At 40.4% G+C, this 19,758-nt stretch overlaps 1 protein-coding gene across 9 annotated transcripts in view; it reads right to left on the bottom strand.

Annotated features, from left to right (window-relative positions):
* Positions 1–19,758, bottom strand: part of RYR3 (ryanodine receptor 3) — a 484,412-nt gene that overhangs the window by 271,711 nt on the left and 192,943 nt on the right. For all 9 annotated transcript variants that reach the window (XM_023620680.2, XM_070239375.1, XM_070239401.1 and 6 more), the window contains exons 4-8: positions 12,863–12,937; positions 10,534–10,612; positions 4,458–4,570; positions 3,447–3,546; positions 519–612 (exon numbers count right to left, since the gene is read on the bottom strand). In XM_023620680.2, coding sequence (XP_023476448.2) covers positions 519–612; positions 3,447–3,546; positions 4,458–4,570; positions 10,534–10,612; positions 12,863–12,937 — 461 coding nt within the window. The remainder of the gene's footprint in view (positions 1–518; positions 613–3,446; positions 3,547–4,457; positions 4,571–10,533; positions 10,613–12,862; positions 12,938–19,758) is intronic.

Here is a 19,758-nt window from a genome sequence, read left to right as displayed (position 1 = left end):
CCCTGCTAAATCCAGCTCCTGTTCGATATTGCCATTTGATTTCTCCAATCCTATTTGGTAATAAGCAAAATGAAATCACCAAACTCCACTTTAATTACTTAGCACATGAAAGGGGAATAACAGAATATCTGCCTTTGAAGAGCTTGGAGAATAATTTCTGTAAGTGCACAGACTCACCAGAATGATTAGCCTGATTTCCGTCACCAAAATGGGTGCTCAGTCTACAATTAATGCTACCAGAAACTCTTTAGATTCAGGAGCAACTAAAGAAAATGAAGAGACTGGGAAGCATTATAGAACTGCTTGCCTAAGAAGCAGCATGTGTACATGGTTATTCTTGGGAGCAAACGTTAGTGTCTTGCCTTTCCTGTGTTAAAAACTGCCACCCATGGCTGGAGGGAGGTTTGTCAATTGACCAGCCCTTCCAGAATTCATCTGTGGCCACCTCCAAATGCAAACTCTTTAGTCGGAATCACCTGAGACTGGAGATAAGACAAGGGACGAAGTTATTGGCTTACCTGTGCTGGGAATCATTCTGGTCTGTAGATGGTATCGTCAAACACTCATCGTGGCCATGGAAAAGACGTACTACATGCCCACCAAGTAGGTATCCTATAAGAGAATTATATTCTACCATGAACTGAAGGGAAGTTTAATAAAGACAATCCATGTTTAAAAAGGGTAAATGCACGCAGAACTGAGTCAGTTATGGAAACCACCAAGAGAGAAGCATTTGGGAAATTACAGATTCCAAGAATTCAGGCCTCAGGCAGAAAAGAGAAGAAAGTCAAAACAATTCTAACATTGAAAGCTAAATAGCGTTTCAGAGATGAGCAAGTGCAACATCAAAAGGTAAGGTGCAAACAGTGTCGATTTATATCATTAATAGCCAAAAGGTCACCTGAAACTAATATAATGTTCTACGTAAATTATACCTCAATAAAAAAATAATATGTTTTAAAATACAAAAAAGAAAAGGCAAAAGGAAAATTAAATTGCTACTGTTAGGAAGACAAAGATTTTCCAATTGCTTAGGATGTAAACACATCCATCACCAAGTTCCTGGATAAGCGCCTACAATCTTGTGTAGACTTTGTGGCAAAATCCAAATGTAACTGCAGTCATGGGAAAGACAGACGGTGCTGGGAAGGAGGGCAGTAAACTGTTAAGAACTGTCTTAGGAGGAGCTGGCTTTTGAATGCATCTAACAAACACAGATCAAACCTGGACACTATTCCTACCACACCACGGGGAAGGCATAATGACATTCCAGTACCCCTGAGTGGACACGCATAGAGGCCACCATCAACAAGCACTTAGCTTTCAGAATCAGGAAAGGAATCTCAGGAGCCATGGAGTTCAGAGATGGATAGGAAACAATGAACTTCAAAGGCCTGATGACCAATTAATCTTCAAATAAATTCTGACCCTTAATGCAAAGAACATACTAGCAGAAGAGGGGCCCCAGTCTGAACTTTACCTTGCACAAAGAAATGGAATTTATTATTCCTTTGAATTAAAAAATTCTCCAGGCTAGTCTGCTCTCAGGAGACATATGGACTTAATATGCTCAATGTCTGTATCAGGATTTTTAAAAAATCACATAATGAGATCACTTTAGGGGCTGTCAAACTATTTTGGGTGTTGGATTAAAACAGTAAGAATGGAAAGTCGTGCCAGAGGAGAAAAGGGTGTCATCAGTGCATCTTGTACGGGAACAGTCTGATATTCCCTAGCACGTTCTTTTTCATTCAGCCAAGGCAAGTTCTTCCTAAACTTCCCTCAAATAGTCAGAAGTCTTTTTCCAACTTTCCTCTACCTTACTGTACTACTTCCAGTTGTATACTTTTTTTTGCATTGAAGTAATTAATGATATACTGTAGGGGAATTTTTAACAGCCAATTTATTTGGAAAATTAAAACCTTCCATGATCAAGCTCTTGATTAAACTCTCCATCATCTCATGATGGTGAGGGTGTGCCCCCTTTGGGGTCCATCATTTACAGTCCTCTGGCTCCTCCAATCGATATTCTACCCACACAGAGAAAACTGTCAAGTGCTGGTGCATCTTGACTTTGCTTATTGAAATATATCAGGACAATAGTCAGGAAAGAAGGGTCACGGTGAGGTCATTTAGACTCTCAAGGGCTGAACTGGTTTCTCACCAGCGGGTTCTGAGGGGGTATTATCCACAGGGCCAGATGACTCAAATGATGAGCTATCCAGCTATATGACAAGGGCCCTCAACACTTCTACAAGGGCCTTTTGAAAGTCATTTGCAAACACTTCTTAATTAATCTCTACAAGCCCTTTGTTGGGAATGGGAAATAACTTTATTCCTACAGTAGGAATGAAAATTTAACATGGAGAAAATTCAGTCAAAACTTCTTTGGGTAGGAATTAAACCCAGAGTTTCTTGATTCCTGATAGAAAGGGGATGATTGACAAGAGACGTAGGGTGGAGGGTGAATTTTGGTGTAAAAGAAGAGGACCAAACACATCCTGCCTTTTTAAAGCCTTCTACAAGTTGCCTAAAGAGTTAAAAATCTGTCGTTTCCTGATAGTTCAGTTTAGCTACCATGCCTTCTGAAACTGGGGGATCACCTTGACATTCTCAGTTTTCTTCTATTTTCAAACATCATATCATAGAAGGGCATTCCCAGTTTGAAACTATGAGGCTCAGGATTAAAAATATAGTTAGAGCCTGTGATATGAGTATTTTTTAAAATTCTCATCTTGCTATAAAGTGCTAGAATGTAATGCAATAACCTTTGGGCACTGGTATTTGACTATTCTGCTCAGCTGTGATATTACCCATGAGTAAAGTAAGGCCAGTATATTTATTATAGAACTTGAAAGGTGCATTTACTTTGCCTGGCTCCAAGAAATAGGATATGTTGAACAAACTTTGATGATCTTAACTCCAAGGGAAAAATAAAATACTGAGACAATTTATTATTTTAAATGGCCTTCCATAAATATGAGTAAAAACAAATGGCCAAACACACTTTCATTATCAAGTTCTTCTTCCACTTGTATAGAGAGATGCACTGGAGAGAAATATTAACAATATCACCTTCTTGGCAAATAATCTCTTCTAAAACTGAAGTTGCTGAGGTCTGTACACTTATAACTAGTAACCATAAACGAAAATAAAAAGTCAGTGGGGGAAAAAAGTGCATATCCAAGTCCTGGATGCATACAGTGCTAACACAATGGTGGACTATAAAAGATTAAAAAATAATGTCAGGGATGCTCGTGTAATCAGAAGTCAGGACAAAAAATAATACATACCAACATCAGAGAAAGAAATTTAAGTGCACTAAAATCAGGCTAACAGTGTACCAAGACATTCAGGTGGGAGTCAAGAAGCAGCAGAAAATGTCAATATATGCAGCACAAGGCAGACTGGCAGGGTGAGGGGCAGAATGCATATAAAAAACACACCTTCTTCGATGCTACTTCCTGAGCACGTAGGATGTACATTCCAGAGTGTTTGCATAAAGGAGGCGTCCACTTGTATGTTACCATTTGATATCGAGAGATGCTGCAGCAGAAACAGAAATGAGACAGCCTTTAAATCACCAGGCCAGGGGTGACAGAAGCAGCTCACCTAGAATTTGAAGGATTAAATTAAACAGTCTTACTGTCATCTGGCTCTTTCTACATAGCCTATGGGAGATTGCGCCACCCAATCTAGAAGCAGCTTCAAAGTGGGACACTTGATTCAGGGAAGAGGAAGTATTCAGCCACAGAGGCGGCAGAGCAGTGTTGACTTCATCTCCTTAGCTGGATCCCAGATTCAACAAAAAGCTTTAAAATGTCTATTCTTGATAGGATAAGGGAACTCACAAATGGGAAAAATTACTCCAGCCTTTGGGCTAAGCAAAGCAAAATCTGCTGACAGGATTGGCGCTGAGAAGCTTAAAAACTTCTCTGACATTTCTCTGGTCTTCAGGCGACCCCCTCCCTGCCAAGGGCTTGATATCAATGATGCTCGCCTGGTACCCATCCCCAGGTGCAAAATCTCAGCCATGTCTTCTAACCACTGTGACATCCCACCTGCTGAAACATCTAAAATTCTCTTCCTCGCTCCAACATAAGCTTATTTTACCATATCCCCTCCTTTCTGGTTTGTTCTTCACTGGACAAGAGCTAAGCAATGTGATAAATTCACAGTAATGGTAGCTAATGTGTAAATAGTTGGATTTCTCAGGAAGTGCCTGGGACATTTAAGCAGAGTGTGCTGGGCACAGTACCTTAATCTGAGAGGATAACTAACAGTTAAATTCCAGGCCCCGTGATAATCTGCAGGAGAGAGAATTTATCACCTCTCAGGTATACTGTGTAAAGGCATCTTATCCTACCCAGCTTGCTGTGGCTCTGTTCTCCTTGGCCATCTATTCCTAAAAGAAAATATTCTGAAAACGAAAGACGCCTGTGTTAAGAGGTACTTACAAGGTATCTTTCAGAGAACACACTGACGAGGATGAGGTCATCACCAATTCGAACTTTCTCTCCCTCAGACCTCTGTTTGGAAGCAGGATGTATGGTCCACCAACAGGCTTCTCCTACATAAAGGCTCCTTGAGTTAGTCATTGCTTCACAGAAGCCAGCATCCCTAATTCTGCCCCTCATTCTTCTTCCTCTTGATGATAATCCTTCAAATACACACACACACACACACACACACACACACACACACACACTCCAGATCTAAATTTCTACTAATCTATAGGCATTCCAGTCAGCCCCACATCTGCTCTTGACTATGTCTATCATTTTTATTTTCTCTAGAGACAGAAAGACAGTGTTTGGGAAAGATATTAGAGGCCAGAAACTAAAGAAGCCTTTGAGTATTTTTAATACGTATAGAAAAATGCTTTATTCATAGGTACTTACAATTCTTTGTTTTAAGAATTGACTTCATTGGTCTGCTGACCACTTACAGACTTTTCTCTTTGCCCCCTCCCGTGAAATTCCACTAAAACATCTGTAATTCTAACTCAAAAGTCAGAGATTTTCAAAAGGCCTAAATCTACAAGGACTAAGACAGCAGGTGAGAAGTTGATAGCAAAAGAAAAAAAGAAAGAAACTGACATTTTGGAAAGTGGAAAGTAGATGCTTTCAGCCAAGCAAAAGCTAAAACTCAAGTCTTTGGGTAAGAAAATGGAGGAGAAGTTGATCTCAAGAAATAAGGTCATTCCTGCTGTGTATTTCCCAGAAAGTCTCTGGAATTGGAGTAACAGTTACTTGTGAAGGCAGCAGAAGATGGGGTTGAAAACAGAAGAATTGGTTTAAAGTTTTAAAGGAAGAGTTAACCCCTACATCCTTTTCTCTATCTTGTACAGCCAGATGACTTTCCGTCTTCCGCCCTAGAGAAGATTAGAAGTTTAATTCATGGAATAGCAAACCACTGAAGGACTGGTTTTGGAAATACCAGACACTGTCAAACAAAGATTTAAAGAGTATTGCTGAATCATTAAATTTTACCCCCTGATCAGTGAAAGCCCAGTTCCCGTCTCTTCCAGATTGCGAGCTGCAATATTGACCCCACCTGGCCAAATCTGAAGATTACTTTTTAGGGAAGCCAACTACACAAGACAAAAGCTGCTACTGCATGGGCATTTCCAGTGAAATGCCTAGACCTTGCTGGATTATGGAAAAGTGAAGCCTAACAGATGGAAAGCCACAGCCACACACTCAGAGCCTCCTGTCCGTCAGCTTTTATGGCCTTGATCTAAACACGAGCAGAGACCAAGGATCACCTGACGTCTGAGCAAAGTCTCTAACACAAATGACAGGAACAAACCAAAAAGGGCAGAAAGGAACTTGGAGAAAACAAAAATTACAGAGACCCAAAGAAAACTTTTAAAAAATCATATAATTAATAATCTCAGAGAGATAAGAAAAAGTTACATTCACAAAGCAGATATGAAAGTATCCATGAAGGACTCCTTCAGAGAAAAAGAAAAACTTTTTGATCCTGAAGGAGAGCGAAAGACACAAGAAGGTTACAGGATAAAGTTGAAAAGTTCTCAAGAAGAAAAACAGATTAGAAATAGGAGTGAAAAGAAAATTAGAAAGTCAATCTAGAGGATTTCCAGAAAGCAAGAGAGAAAATGAGGGGAGGAAATAAAGAAATACTATTAAAATTTTCTCAAAGTTGGAAGACAAGTATTATCAGATTGAAACGGCCTATAGAGTAGCACAGCGGAGAAGAGAGACTCACACCAGGGTCCATTCTTGTGAGATTTAGAACAGAAAAGATGGGATCCAAGCCCAGATACAGAACTGTGGAATTTCAGATGTAAGGGCAAAAAAGAAGATCTAAGCAGCTCTCAGAAAATATAAACAGGTCGCATACAGAGGACCAGGAATCAGAATGCAGACATCTCAACAGCCAGACCATAGCTAGAAGAAAATAAAAGAAAGCAACTAGGATGCTGAGAAAAAATAATATGCCCAATGTAGAATACTATGAATCACTTGCGAAGCTGGAATTAAGAAACTTTCAGATGACAATTTACCTCTCATGGATCTTTTCTGTAAAAGCTTTGGATAATGAGCTGCACCAAAGTGGCGTGGTAAACCAAGAAGGGAGAAAAACATGAGATCCAGGAAACATGGAATCTAAGAGAGACACAAAGGGAATTTCCTGGATGATGGTGGATGTTCCTAAGAAGGTGAAACTGACAGAACATCTACCATGATTGAATCTGATCGGGGAGAGTTTTAGTTCTAGGGGACAGTTTAAAAAAGAGTGAATGATTGGGTCACAGAAAATAAAACAAACAAATAAGGCTATTATTAACTACTAGAAAACTCAAAAGTAATACAATAAAGTGAACTGATCATAGTATATCATTATTCTCATTTGCAAATAAAAGTCACAGTTATACCAATGTAAGTAGTTAATATTAATTTGGTAGTTACATAAGAAATAGATGTAAATACATTGGGAGGGTGGAAAGAATAGACAGGGAAGAGTGAAGCATAAGAACTAAATTTTTATTATTCACTCAGGATACCAATAGATCATACGTAGTCTGGAAAGAATAACTCAATAGCAGTACATCATATTATTCATAAATAAGTGGTGAACACTATTAGAGGAGCTAAAAGTAGATGCCCCAGAGAGGCAGGAATCCAGAATAGGGAGGGGTAGGGCAGGAAATCGATGTGTCTAAAAAGCCTAGGAACACTAATTATGTCTTTAAACTCTGTACAGGTATTAATTTGATTTACTTTGGTAAAATAAATTTGATTATTTTGATTAAATTAAAAATTTTGTGACAAAAGAAGTTGACTTCTACTTTAATGGGAACATGAGACATGTATCCATTACATACTCTGGACAGCCAAGGGTATTTGGGGTGAAGTGGGTCTCTAAAGAAGCTCCTGTTCTCTTGCCCTCTCCTGGGAGCAAGACAGTGGTCTGGAGACTAGGGATGGGGCCATTCCCCAAAACAACAGGATATGGGCCCGTCGACGGCCCTAAAATACATAACAGTACTTTGGGTGCGGTTTCTTGTTCCTTTTTTTCCTCATAAGTCTAATTCCAAAGCTATGTTTAAATGCTAAAAACAAAACAAAAAATCTTTGAAAGGAGAAAAGAAAGAACTCAGTAACCAAAAATCAAGGGCAAAATGGTCACCAGTTCTGCTAAGTCAGTCAAATCATTTATGATCCACTGTGCAGGGCGAAAAATTCCAGAATTGTTCAAGAAACTGCTTCCAAACTTCTCCTAGAGATTCCACTCAACTATTGAGCATTTTACTTGTTTTCAACTCTGAAGAGGTTTCTGAACCAAAAGGGCATTCACAGAATGACCTGAGTAAGAACCACAACACGAATCTGTTGGATTCTGAGTGAATCTCCTGAAGTGAGAAGTCTCATCCCAGGCCACACCGAAACTTCTCTGAGTTGTATGCACATTCTCCATCTCCCTCACAAATACCAAGCCCGCTTTCTTCAAGGAGAATGTGAAATGGGTTGGAGGGAGGGAGGTAAAATAAATTATTTTAGGCTTTGGGTTTTCATGTACACCTGGCCAACCCTTTCCCGCCTGTCTTCTGCTAAGTCAGCTTCTGATCAGCCAACTTGAACTTGAGTTGGTACATGTGTTTCCCTGGTCTGTCAGCAGAATTCACACCAAGCCTAATTTTAAGAATTTAGGAAAAAGTGTTGGAAAGAGTCATATTCCCTGCTTCTATTTTCCCTCTATTTTTTATGTTCTCTCTCTTTTTTTTTTGTGAAGAAGATTAGTCCTGAGCTAACTGCTGCCAATCCTCCTCTTTTTGCTGAGGAAGACTGGCCCTGAGCTAATATCCATGCCCATCTTCCTCTACTTTATATGTGCCACGCCTACCACAGCATGGTGTGCCAAGCAGTGCCATGTCTGCACCCAGGATCTGAACCGGCAAACCCAGGGCCGCCAAAGTGAAACATACACACTTAACCGCTGCACCACAGGGCTGGCCGTATATTTTCCCTCTATTTCTTATTGGTGGTTCTAATAATTAAATAAAATAGATTACTTGAACACATGAGTAGAAAGTGGTATTTCTCAATTTCTTCCCAACTCTCAAAAAAAGTCATCATACTGATATAAATAGAATGACCATATATGGCTTTTCTGATTATGGGCTCCAAGACTGACAGTTGGTTTATATTTAGAAACCAACTTACATTCAGAGAGTGTGGCACTTCACTCATTTGTAATTTTCAGCAAAGGTTGACAACACTTTAGGGGACATTATATTTTAAGAATAACACTTTAGCTGAAAACAAAGCAAGCTCAAATCAAATTCAAATATAATCTTATTTTAGAGAAGAAAACATAATGGGCAGAGGCAGGCCTACTCTTTTGCTTTGTACAAAAACAGGAAGAGAAGGATGAGAGAAAGGGGTTCTCCTCAGGCATTCTTAGGACACTACTGTGCATGATGCAGAAACAGCAGGTGCACATGGTTTAAACTGTAGATTTCTTTTTCTAGATCATGTGTAAAATCAGACAATCTGGATCACTCCCTTATGAACCGATACAGTTTTAGAATAACAACATGAACTTTTGTCCTTCTTTGGCTACCCAACAATGGAACCCTCCTTCTATTTGGGAGAAAATGTCATGATATTAAAGACTGTATCCAAGTGAGACTCTTCCTGCAGTGTGACCTAGGCTCCTTTCTCTTCCCTGGCCTCTCTTTGTACCTGCCCTTTTCCCAAGCCTGGAGCTGCAGATTTGGGTCAGATTCTACCCAACCTTCTTCCAGTAAATGCTCATTCTGCTTGAGTTAACCTGAACCAGTTTCTGCTGCTTGCAACCAAGAATCCTGATTGGTACATAGCAGGACATCTAAATGGAGTAGAAATGCCATAGGTAATGACCTTGACAGATGGTCAAATTACTCATGAATATTTCAGCCACAGGGAGCATGCTACAACCCAAAGCCAGCTGTTTCTCTGCTGGATAATTGCAGATGTTACAAACTAGTTTCCTTTGCTGAGGTGAAATTTGCCTCCTCTCAACTTCTACCCACCTCTCCATTGGTCTTTGGGACAACTCACAGCAAGTCAGCCCCTCCTTTGATGCTAGAACTATAAATATTTGTAGATAGTTATCTCAGTTCTCTGTTTTTCATCTGGTTTCCAGGGAGAACCTGCAACATCCTGGTCACCAGCTTTCTTAGGATCCATCTCTTGACTGTCAATATTTTTGACTGAACCCAAAGTATATGATGCATAGCACTCGTGGCAAATGACAATTCAATGACAATGAATCATATAGTGAGAAATTTATTTTCTTTTCATTACTCTTTAAGCTCTCTGATTCTATCAGAGAAAGTTTTAAGTTTGGAGCTTGTGTATCATTAACACTTTCCTAACATTTGCCAACATCTCTTCAATTATTCAATGACATGGTTTTTCTTTTCACTATCTTTACTTTTATGGCAAGAGATACTAGTTTTCTACTTATGGCAATGATATAAGTTTTGTCTCTAAAATTCTAAGTACAAAACTAAGTAAATTTAAAGAAAAATACAAAGTAAATGATAATAAAGGAGATGCACTGGAATGGGAAAAACCAAGATTGTGGATGTCCTTGACTGACATTTGGGAAACTCTGCTTTAGAAATAGCTGGTTCACTGTAGAATAATGGGACTACGCCTTTGATCTAGGCACCCTAGTTCATTATGTAAGCCCTTATTATGCTATCTTTGTTTTTTAGTAGTTATTCATTACCATCGGTTCTTATCAGGAATAGCTCTACTTATTTTCAGTACCTAACCCTAAAAAATTGTTTTTATTTGAGACACTGGCAGACTGTGCTTAAAGCATTACTTTATCCTTCATTCACACTTTCTATGTTTTCATCACACGTTCTTTCTTTATTATTCTCCAAAATTTTATCAGACCTATTTTTTGACCAGGTTGGTTTAGAATCCCAAATGAATAACACATTCAGTACCCTTCTCAACAGCCCTTTGCCCAAGACCCCGCTGAGTAGGAGCTCTGGGAATGTTGACTTACCTGTGGCGTGTTCCCGCAGACCTACATCAAAGGCAAGTTTATCTGTCTGGGATCTTGATGTAGTCAAACATGTTAGATACTGTGAAACAAGAGCAGATGCTAGTGAAGTCACACTCTTCTGTCAGGTCTCAGCATCTCCCCACTAGCTGGCTTCCCGTTGTCAATTTCCACATTGAGCTACTGTGAAAAGGGCTTGTTTGTCTTGCCCATTGGTACAGTGCTTTTGTAACATACTTTTATAATATATTTAAAACCTCAAAGATGTTCTTATCTGATGACCCAGTGATTTAACTTATAGGACTGTATGTTATAGAAATAAGTTTGAACTACTAAATATGCTTTAGCTCAAAGATACTCTGAGAAACTTTTAAATTGGGAACAATATAAATGGGATACAAATGGTCAACAATAATGGGCAGGTTGATAAGTACTTCATTTTACAGAATATTATGTTACCATTGAGAGTATTTATCAAGAGTATGTAACAGCATGGAATCTTTACAAAACGGTATATTTGTATAGTTAACATGTATGCAAAATTTAAATACCTAGCAACCAGGCTAAAAGGAATTACACCAAACTGGTAACAGAAGTTGTCTCTGGACAGTGAGAGGGACCATGATAACTCCTCCATTTCTATTTATCTTCTGCTTTTCAAATTTTCTATGAGTTTTAAAACTTCTCAACTAACGTCTGTTTTTTTCTCATTATAAAAATACATGTGCATATAAAACTTAAAAGTAATTTTAAAATAACAGTAAAGCAAAAAAACCCATGGCCTAGTCCTTGCTTCCTTTATTGACAGGCACAGTGGCTGGTCTTAGAATTAGACTGGGAGGCAGAAATGTACTTGGAACATGTTTTGTGAATTATACTTCCAGTTCTCTGCACCAGGAAAATGGAGAATCATTGCATTGTACACAGTCGCATCTCACAGGCTTTATTCTCAGAGCTGGCCCTAAAAGGAACTAGCCAGTACAGTTTATGTTAACTGCGAGTGGGATTTTGGGGGGGAGCTTGGGGCAGTAAATCTAATGATAAATAACATAAGTCTTCATATCTCTATCATGATGTTAGCCTGAGTTTTCAAAGCTCTGAGCAGTGTGCTGTTTGAGGTTTTGTTTATTCTTTTTTGGGAGAAAAAGAGAAGTATCAGGGTTTTATTTACCCTATGGATAAGTACCAGATTCTGAAACATACATGATCACCTCTCAATTCTAGCGATTGTCAAGGTACAAAGTCTCCCCTCTCTAAACGTCCCCATCTCCTGCTCAGATGACCTTCCACTTGGTCACTTTTGTTCTCTGTCCTTTGCCACAAAGGACTACAACAGACAAATGTTCGGGCTGAAAAGGTCAACTTCTTACCAGTGCTCAGGAAAAAAAAATGCTGCAATCAATAAATTATTTAAGAGGCAGTTGCTCTTCCCACTGCCGATTTGATAGTTCAAGCTTTGAGATGAACTTTGCAGCACGCTGCAGGTGTAAATGTGTGAAAATCAAGTCTTGAGTTAATGCAACAGTTTCGCACCAGGGCGAGAGAAAGAAGACAAATCTTCCTTACACTGACAGCAAGTGAGGATACACCCATAGGAACTGGGAGTAAATGTTATTAGCATTGGCACATATTATACTTGATTGAGATCACAATACTCTCCCTAATACTCCCTGCAAAAGATCCGCAATATCTGTATTTTACAAATTATGTTCACTTAAAACTTGAAAAAAATTTTTCAAGTTACGTTGAGTTATTACCATTTTGGTTAATTCTTGTTCTAGATCCCTAATTAAGTTATAGCTTGATCAGCTTTCTGTGACTGCTTCGCTCTTTATCTTCTTCCTGCCTCTGGATCAACATAATACCTTCAAATTCTTTTAGGACTGAAGGCAATGGATATCATCACTTATCCCTTAGCTAGTAACAGAGGAGAAATTTCACAAAAATCCCACTTGACTGATTTTTCTCCTACGCTGGTTGTCCTTGTATACTCAAGAAATCAAGCTATTCCACCATTTATTTGCTCATCAATTCAACAAATATTTATTGAGCATCTAGTATATGAAGGCACTGCACTGGGTGGGGTTAGGTTTAGTTAAATTAAAAAAAGACATAGTCCTTTTTCTCATGGAGTGGGGAGGACGGTGGTCAGACACTAAGAAAACAGTTACATGAAGGAAATGCTAAGACAATAATGTGCTGTAATTATTTATGTTCCAAACTACTCCCACCGTTAACTTCATCTAGACACTCGCTGGTTCCCCATACTTTCTCCCTCTTCATCTTTCCCCTCCTCTTTGAACCGTGAAAGTGGACATCCTGATGTGCTTACCATTCCGCTGAAAGAGTGTCGTAGGAGAATCGCGTGGCCATAGAGCAGGGTCCTGTGGCCACCCCCTTGTGCTGCCTGTGGGGAATGAGGAGGAAGAATGTCAGCACGCATGAGTTGTGGCCTGAGAGCAAAGCGGCACAAGAATTCCAGAAGACAGACTACAAAGAAAAGACCCACTGCAAAGCTCCCAAGGGATTCATTCTAGAAGCGAGTGGCCAGCCTACGGGTGGGGGAGACTCGTGACCACAGCCATGCAACATCCTTGGGAGAGGGTGTGTGGGGCCAAATCTCTTCTCCAACATGGCCCCTTCCCGGGATCAGCAAAAACCCAGAGCTGTTCTACCAGAGAAGCATGTAAATGAGATAGGTACTGCTTACCTTCCTTTGAAACTTCTCAGAAGCGTTCAGAGTGAGAGAGAGAAACAAATGTAACTACAGCCTAGCAACAGAAAGCCAGCTTGGGGGACAGGCATATGGTCACATTCTGTGCCTTGTGGTCTTTTTTCTGCAAAGCACTTGTGCCTTCTGCCCATTCACTTAAATGGGTCCTATTTACCCAGGTCTCACCAAGGAGAGATGGCTCTGAAATCCCCGGACTTTAAAAGGTCAACCAGTTATGCAGGAATAGATCCTTCAGTCGACCGACCATCTAGGTAGCTTCCTTGCCTCACTAGGCTGCCCCACATTGGCTGTCCACTCAATGGCAGCCCAACCAGTAGGAAAGGCACAGGAGGAAGAGACGGCCCAACATAAAGGCACGGGTGTCTGCTTCTCACTTTTTCCTCTAGTCTGATTCACACATCACTATCTGAATTGAATAGCACATGATATGAGACAAAACTATTACTTATTCCAGTTATAGGTGAGTGGGTAACATGGAAAACTGAAATCTACAGAAAATTCTAGAAGTTTTTGGCATCAACATTTTCAACCTTTTACCTAAATCTCTCCCTGTCATGTTAACCTGCCCTCAGAGACAGTCAATTTTTTTCATCACCCCCCCCTTTTAGGAAAAACTACTTGAGCATAGGCCCCCATCCCCAAATACAAACAAAGAGAGAATCCAAAGCCTGAGATTAAAATTAATCATAAAGAGAAATTCTAGCATTTTCCTTCTATATGGCAAGGGCACCTCTTATGTATTGCATTTTATTCAGAGCAACAGACCAGCAGCCCAAGGGGCTGGTTTGAGGTTCTGCTCCTCTCCCGTGTCTACCCTCCATCAGAGCCCCGAGCAGTGAAGGGGATGCTGGTGATGTGGAGGGAAGGCAGCGGTCTGGAGCATATGGCCCGGAGCAATTGTATTTCAACTCTATTTGGATTAACAGAATCACTCTGTCAAAGAGATGATTTTTCATGTCATACAACGAGCCTAAAAAAAAGGAAAAAGATAAGTGTGGTATCATGTTTAAAAAAGAGCCGATAACTCTATGTAAGTGTGCCTGTGCTTTCCCACAGCTGTGGAGATATTTAAGCGTTAAAGCTCTCCAGACTTTAATACTATGGAGAAATTAAATGTTCTTTGCGACATTTCCAAATTTCTCGAAATCATTCGAACTTTAGTTGCTGTATTTACAAAACGTGTCAACAGCTTACATTAAAATTTGTCATACTAAATAATTTTCACATCGTGTCAGTCTAATTGAAATTTTCCCAGTACATTTGTGTTATTACAAGTTAATGCATAGCTCACGATGGCTTATGTTGTGGGTGTAGGCTCCCAAACCAGTCCTATGTTTCAAATTGAACTACTGACTAAATTAGATTTCCTCCCGTTAACCTTGGGTCACCTCTTCCTCCAGTTGGGCTTTGTTCCTATTATCTTCGTGAGTAATATAAGAGTCAAGAGTTGCCAATCTCAACAAGTGGCACTTAAGAGCTTGTGCTCTTCCCTTCTCTGGAACTGTTGGAAACATCTCCTGGCCCTCATGCCCTTGATTACACTACCAACAGAAAAGCAGAGACTGAAGTACTCCCCTGGGATTGAATGGGACATCACCATGCAGAATCTGGGAGGCTTCACATCCCAACTTCTCCATCCACTGAGGCAGTAGCTCTTAGATGCTGGTGTTCATCAGCTGGTTAAAACACAGGCTGCCCCGATTCCACAGTGTTTGCTTCACTAGGCCTGGGGTGGACCCTGAGAACTTTCTAACAAGTTCCAGAGGACATGACACTGATGCTGCTGGTCCAGTGACCACATTTTGAGAACCACTGCTTTAAGGGAGGAGTAAGCTTCCTTAGAAGGGTAGAGGAGCTTTTTCTGCAGAAGCTTTGATAATCATGATCCTGGTGAGGGCACAGGCTATGCGTCAGGTGCTTTACATACCATCAGAGCTCATTCTCACAACTTCTCAAGGTGGAAGTGATTTTCTGCAGTCCAAATGTGAGGGATTTGAAGTTCGAGGAGGGTAAGTGTCTCGCCATATGTCCTACAGCTGGATGTGGTGGTGGTGGGCACTGAACTCAGTTAACTCCATCCAGAACTTGAGTTCATTTCACTCTACTTCTTATAATATATCCATTTGCCTACTGTGTACAAAATCAGTGCACAAAGCATCAGGAAAGATAGGCTAGAAAGACGCCTCCTCAGCTCCTTGATGAAAGTGACTTGATCTCGCTGGAATTAAATGAGCTCTAATTAAATGGCAGGCACAGAACCACCCTAAGTGTTGTAACAAATCATCTCATTTTGTCTTAATTAGTGCTGTGCAGTAACGATGGTGATTATCTCCATTTTACAGCAACAAAAACTGAGGCTTAAAGAGGTTAAGTAACTTGCCCAAAATCATACAGGTGCCAAGTACAGTCAAAATTTAACCATATTCTGTATTATCTCCCTCTCTATAGTCTGAAAGAGGAGATAGGACTTATGTGCAAAAATCATGTTACAAATAGAAACGACACCCCTGTTAAAAGAGGTGAGGACAAAGAGCATTGGAAGAGACCGGGAGGATAAAGAGGATGCTAAGGAATAGCTTTATTGAAAAGGTAGACTCTAATATTACTGCTCACATGTAACAATGCCAAGAAAGAGGAAACCATAGGGGCAAAGGCCGGAGGCTGAAAGTGTGAAGTGCACGGGGCGGGGGGGCAGGGGCGGGGGGGTGGAGGGGGCCGCTGGATGATTCACTGTTTAATGTTGGGGTTGATGAAAGGGAACAGCCGGCAACAAGTCAGGATGCAGGTGCAGGGCGGTCAGATTATGGAAGGCTACGAACGGTCCACAGCTAAGGGGACACTGGGGTGGGTTTCTGGAAGGAGAACGTCATAATCAAAACTGTACCTTAGGAAGGTAACCCTGGCTGCAAAATGGTGGAAGGACTGGAGGTGTCAAACCCTGGGGCAGAAAAGCTCATTCTCTCATTCAGTTTCCATGACAACATAAGGAGAGTGTGTAGACCAAAAATCTTGGAGGCATCCTGTACTCCTTCCTCCCCTCACAGTGCACAGTCAATCCAAAGCACTTTGGTGCCACCTTCAAAATACATTCTGTAAACTACTCAGCATCCCGCTGCTACCTATCAGTCTGGTCCAACCAACAGCCCTGTCTCACCTGGATCACAATAATGGCCTCCTAACTGTGCTTCCTGCTGCATCCTCCCCCTTTTATAGCCTGAGTTAACATGGCAGCCAGAGCCATCCTTTTCAGACTGTCAATCACATCCCATTACTTTCTTGCTCAAGGTGCCTCCCCCCACGGCTTCCTTTCACACTTAGAAGTACAACATCCTCACCATGACCTCTAAGCCCCCCGCATCAGGAGTTGGCAAATTTTCTCTATAAAGGACCAGATAGTCAATATTTTAGGCCTTGCAGCCTAAAATAGGCTGATAATACGGCCTCTGAACATATAGTCTTTTTTTTTATTTTAAACAACTTTTTCAAAATTTAAAAGCCATTCTTACCTATATGTAACCTTACTTAAACATAAACAGGGCATAGGCTGGATTTGACTTGCCAGCTCTGGTTGCTAATCCCTGCCCTACTTGATTGGCTTCCCTTCCCCCTCTCTGACTTTATCACCTCCAGGAAGCATGCTCTCCATCACTCCCTCTGCTCCAGCCATAGGGGCCTTCCTCTATCCTTCAGACAAGCATGCTCCTACTGCAGGGCCTTTGCACATATGTGTCCCTCTGCCTGGAATGCTCTTCCTGCAATATTCTTATGGTTCATTCTCACTCTTTATTGCATTCTGTGCTCAGATATCTCATTAGCAAAGTCTTCTCTGATCACTCGTTCCAGAGGAATAATTACTCTTACCCTGTCAGAATTTTCTGCTTTATTATTTCTAATGGCACTTATTATTAGGTGATGTGAATTCATATGTTATTTTTGATATGTATCTCCCCTCCCTCCCCCTAGGACACAAGCTCCACAAATCTTTGTTGTGTTCTCTGCCATATCAACATCACTTTTTTTTTTTTTTTTTTTGGAGGAAGATTAGCCCTCAGCTAACTACTGCCAGTCCTCCTCTTTTTGCTGAGGAAGCCTGGCTCTGAGCTAACATCCGTGCCCATCTTCCTCTAGTTTAAACGTGGGACGCCTACCACAGCATGGCTGCCAAGCAGTGCCATGTCCACACCCGGGATCCGAACCAGCGAACCCCGGGCCGCCGAGAAGCGGAACGTGCGAACTTAACCGCTGAGCCACCAGGCCGGCCCCCATATCAACATCACTTTTAACAGTGCCTGGCAAATAGGAGACACTCATTTCCATATTTCATACTCATACTTCCTGAATGAATGAACAATAATTGGATAAAATGGTCCTTTTGTCTCCCTTTTACAGATGGGAAAAGAGAAACTTTCCCATGGTGAGCTTGTAAGCAGTGAGCTTGGATATGAACCCCAAGTCCTGGATCTAACTACAAGTTCCACTAGCTCTTTTCACTATTTGATGCCAATTCTGGGATAACATTCCAAGAAAGATGTGATATGCTACACAGAAGACTGCATGGACCTGTTCACAAAGGGAATCCAGGCCTCAAGGCTGTGAGACTTCATTGGGATGGCAATCTGTTCCTGCCACGGATGACCTTGGCTGTCATCATTGGCACAAGGAGAATATTTGGTACCACCTCAGAGGACGGGAGTGGGGCAGGGCAAAGCTGGTGAAAGGCCCTGATGCCATGTCCAGTGGAAAATGTTCCACTAGATCATTAATTCAATCATCTCACCTATAACTTCAAAATTAATTCTGTCACTGACGCTTCTTTTGGTGGTGCCCGGAGGACACTGCCTCCCGGTGAGATAAACCTGATATGGCAACAAAGGACAGGGGGACTTTGCTTCTCTCCAGCCACACACAAATGACAAGACTGTTAGATCTCTAATCCACCTACTTTTATAATCTGGAACCCCAAGTGGTACTCTGGAGGTCCCTGGCTCTAGGAAGGCTCCTTGCTGAATCTAACATAACCCATGAAAGCTTTAGGGGTCACCTTCCTGGGAGGACCTGTAGACACGAAATCATTTTCTGGATGTGGATAAGTGCCTTTCATTTTCTTTTCCTTCTTTAGCCCACTTCTGTTCCATGCTTTTAGGCTATCAAAGAAAGAAAGAAAGAAGCCTTTCTAGAAGGTCACAGAGCAACATTTCCTGAACATGCCGGAGGCCCTTTACAGTGCCCAGGAGGTTTCCTTCGACACAAGTGACAACTAAACAATGATGATGCCACATAAGTAGAAAAACAGTAACACCTAATAGTAGAAAAAAACCAAGTAACCCAGTATTTTCAGTTAGAAAACATAATGAAAGATTCTATTCACGACTGCTACAAAATAGTACATTTTTAGGAATTTACTTAGATGATGAGCTAAACCTTTAAACCGAAACCACAAACCTTTATTCTATAAAATGAAATTTGATTTGGTGAAATGGAAAAGTATACTTTGTTACAGACTGAGAATACTAATATTTGTAAATGCTTCTTCTCTTAATTTAACTTACAGATTTAGTTCAGTTTTAATAAAAATTCCAGTAGGGTATTTTGGAATTCAACAAAATTCCTATAAAATTAATCTAGAAATATAAACAGTAAGAAATTTTATTCTAAAAGAGAACCAAGTTTTAGTAAATGTTATGGAGCAAATTTAATCAATTCATTCTGGTAAAGGTTCAAAAAGGAGAATGTAGCACAATATAGGCAGTCCATGAACAAATCTGAAATGTAGCATATGATGTAGCATATGATAAAGCAGATTTTTAGTACAAGGGGAGGAAGGCAGGCTTACTAAGCAAATGTCTCTATGGTATGTGAATAGCAAATCAGAAAAGCATTCAGCAAGATCCACAGGAAATATAAAAGATTCTGGACAGATAATAGAGTCACATATTTCATTTTAAAATTAAATTCTTAAAACAACTAGCATGTAATAAATAGTCCACATTCCTGTACAGACCTAATATTATCCATGCTTTGAAGCAGCAGATGAACTCAAAGGAAAGAAAAGACGGATACGATGGTACTAAGATTACTAAACTTCAGAGCAATGGAAACGTTGACATTTAATAGACTACAGAAATTCTTTGTATCCCTTTGACAAAAGGGTTAACATCTCATTGAAATGGAGGGGAAAAAAGCATCAAAGAAAGAAATAGGCAAAGGATATGAAGAAACGATTCATATCAGAAATAAAATTAAAACATATGGAAGAGATTTTATCTCTTCTAGTAATGAAAGGAATGACAATTAAAGCAAGTTTGATATATGATTTTACATCAACTAAATTTGCAAAAATGGAAAAAAAAACCTTAACGCTGTCAGAGTTGCAATTTAGCTGCTGCGATCCTCTACAACGTGGCACCGAGTACAACTCTTGCAAAGCAATAATGAAAAAAGTTGTAAAGAAGTGCACAACCTTTGCTACCTCTGGGAATAATTCAAGAGAAGCA

This window comes from Equus caballus, chromosome 1 (assembly GCF_041296265.1).
Source record: "Equus caballus isolate H_3958 breed thoroughbred chromosome 1, TB-T2T, whole genome shotgun sequence".
Lineage (NCBI taxonomy): Eukaryota > Metazoa > Chordata > Mammalia > Perissodactyla > Equidae > Equus > Equus caballus.
Note: the sequence above shows the minus strand (reverse complement) of the source record. Positions and strands in the feature narration are given on the sequence as shown.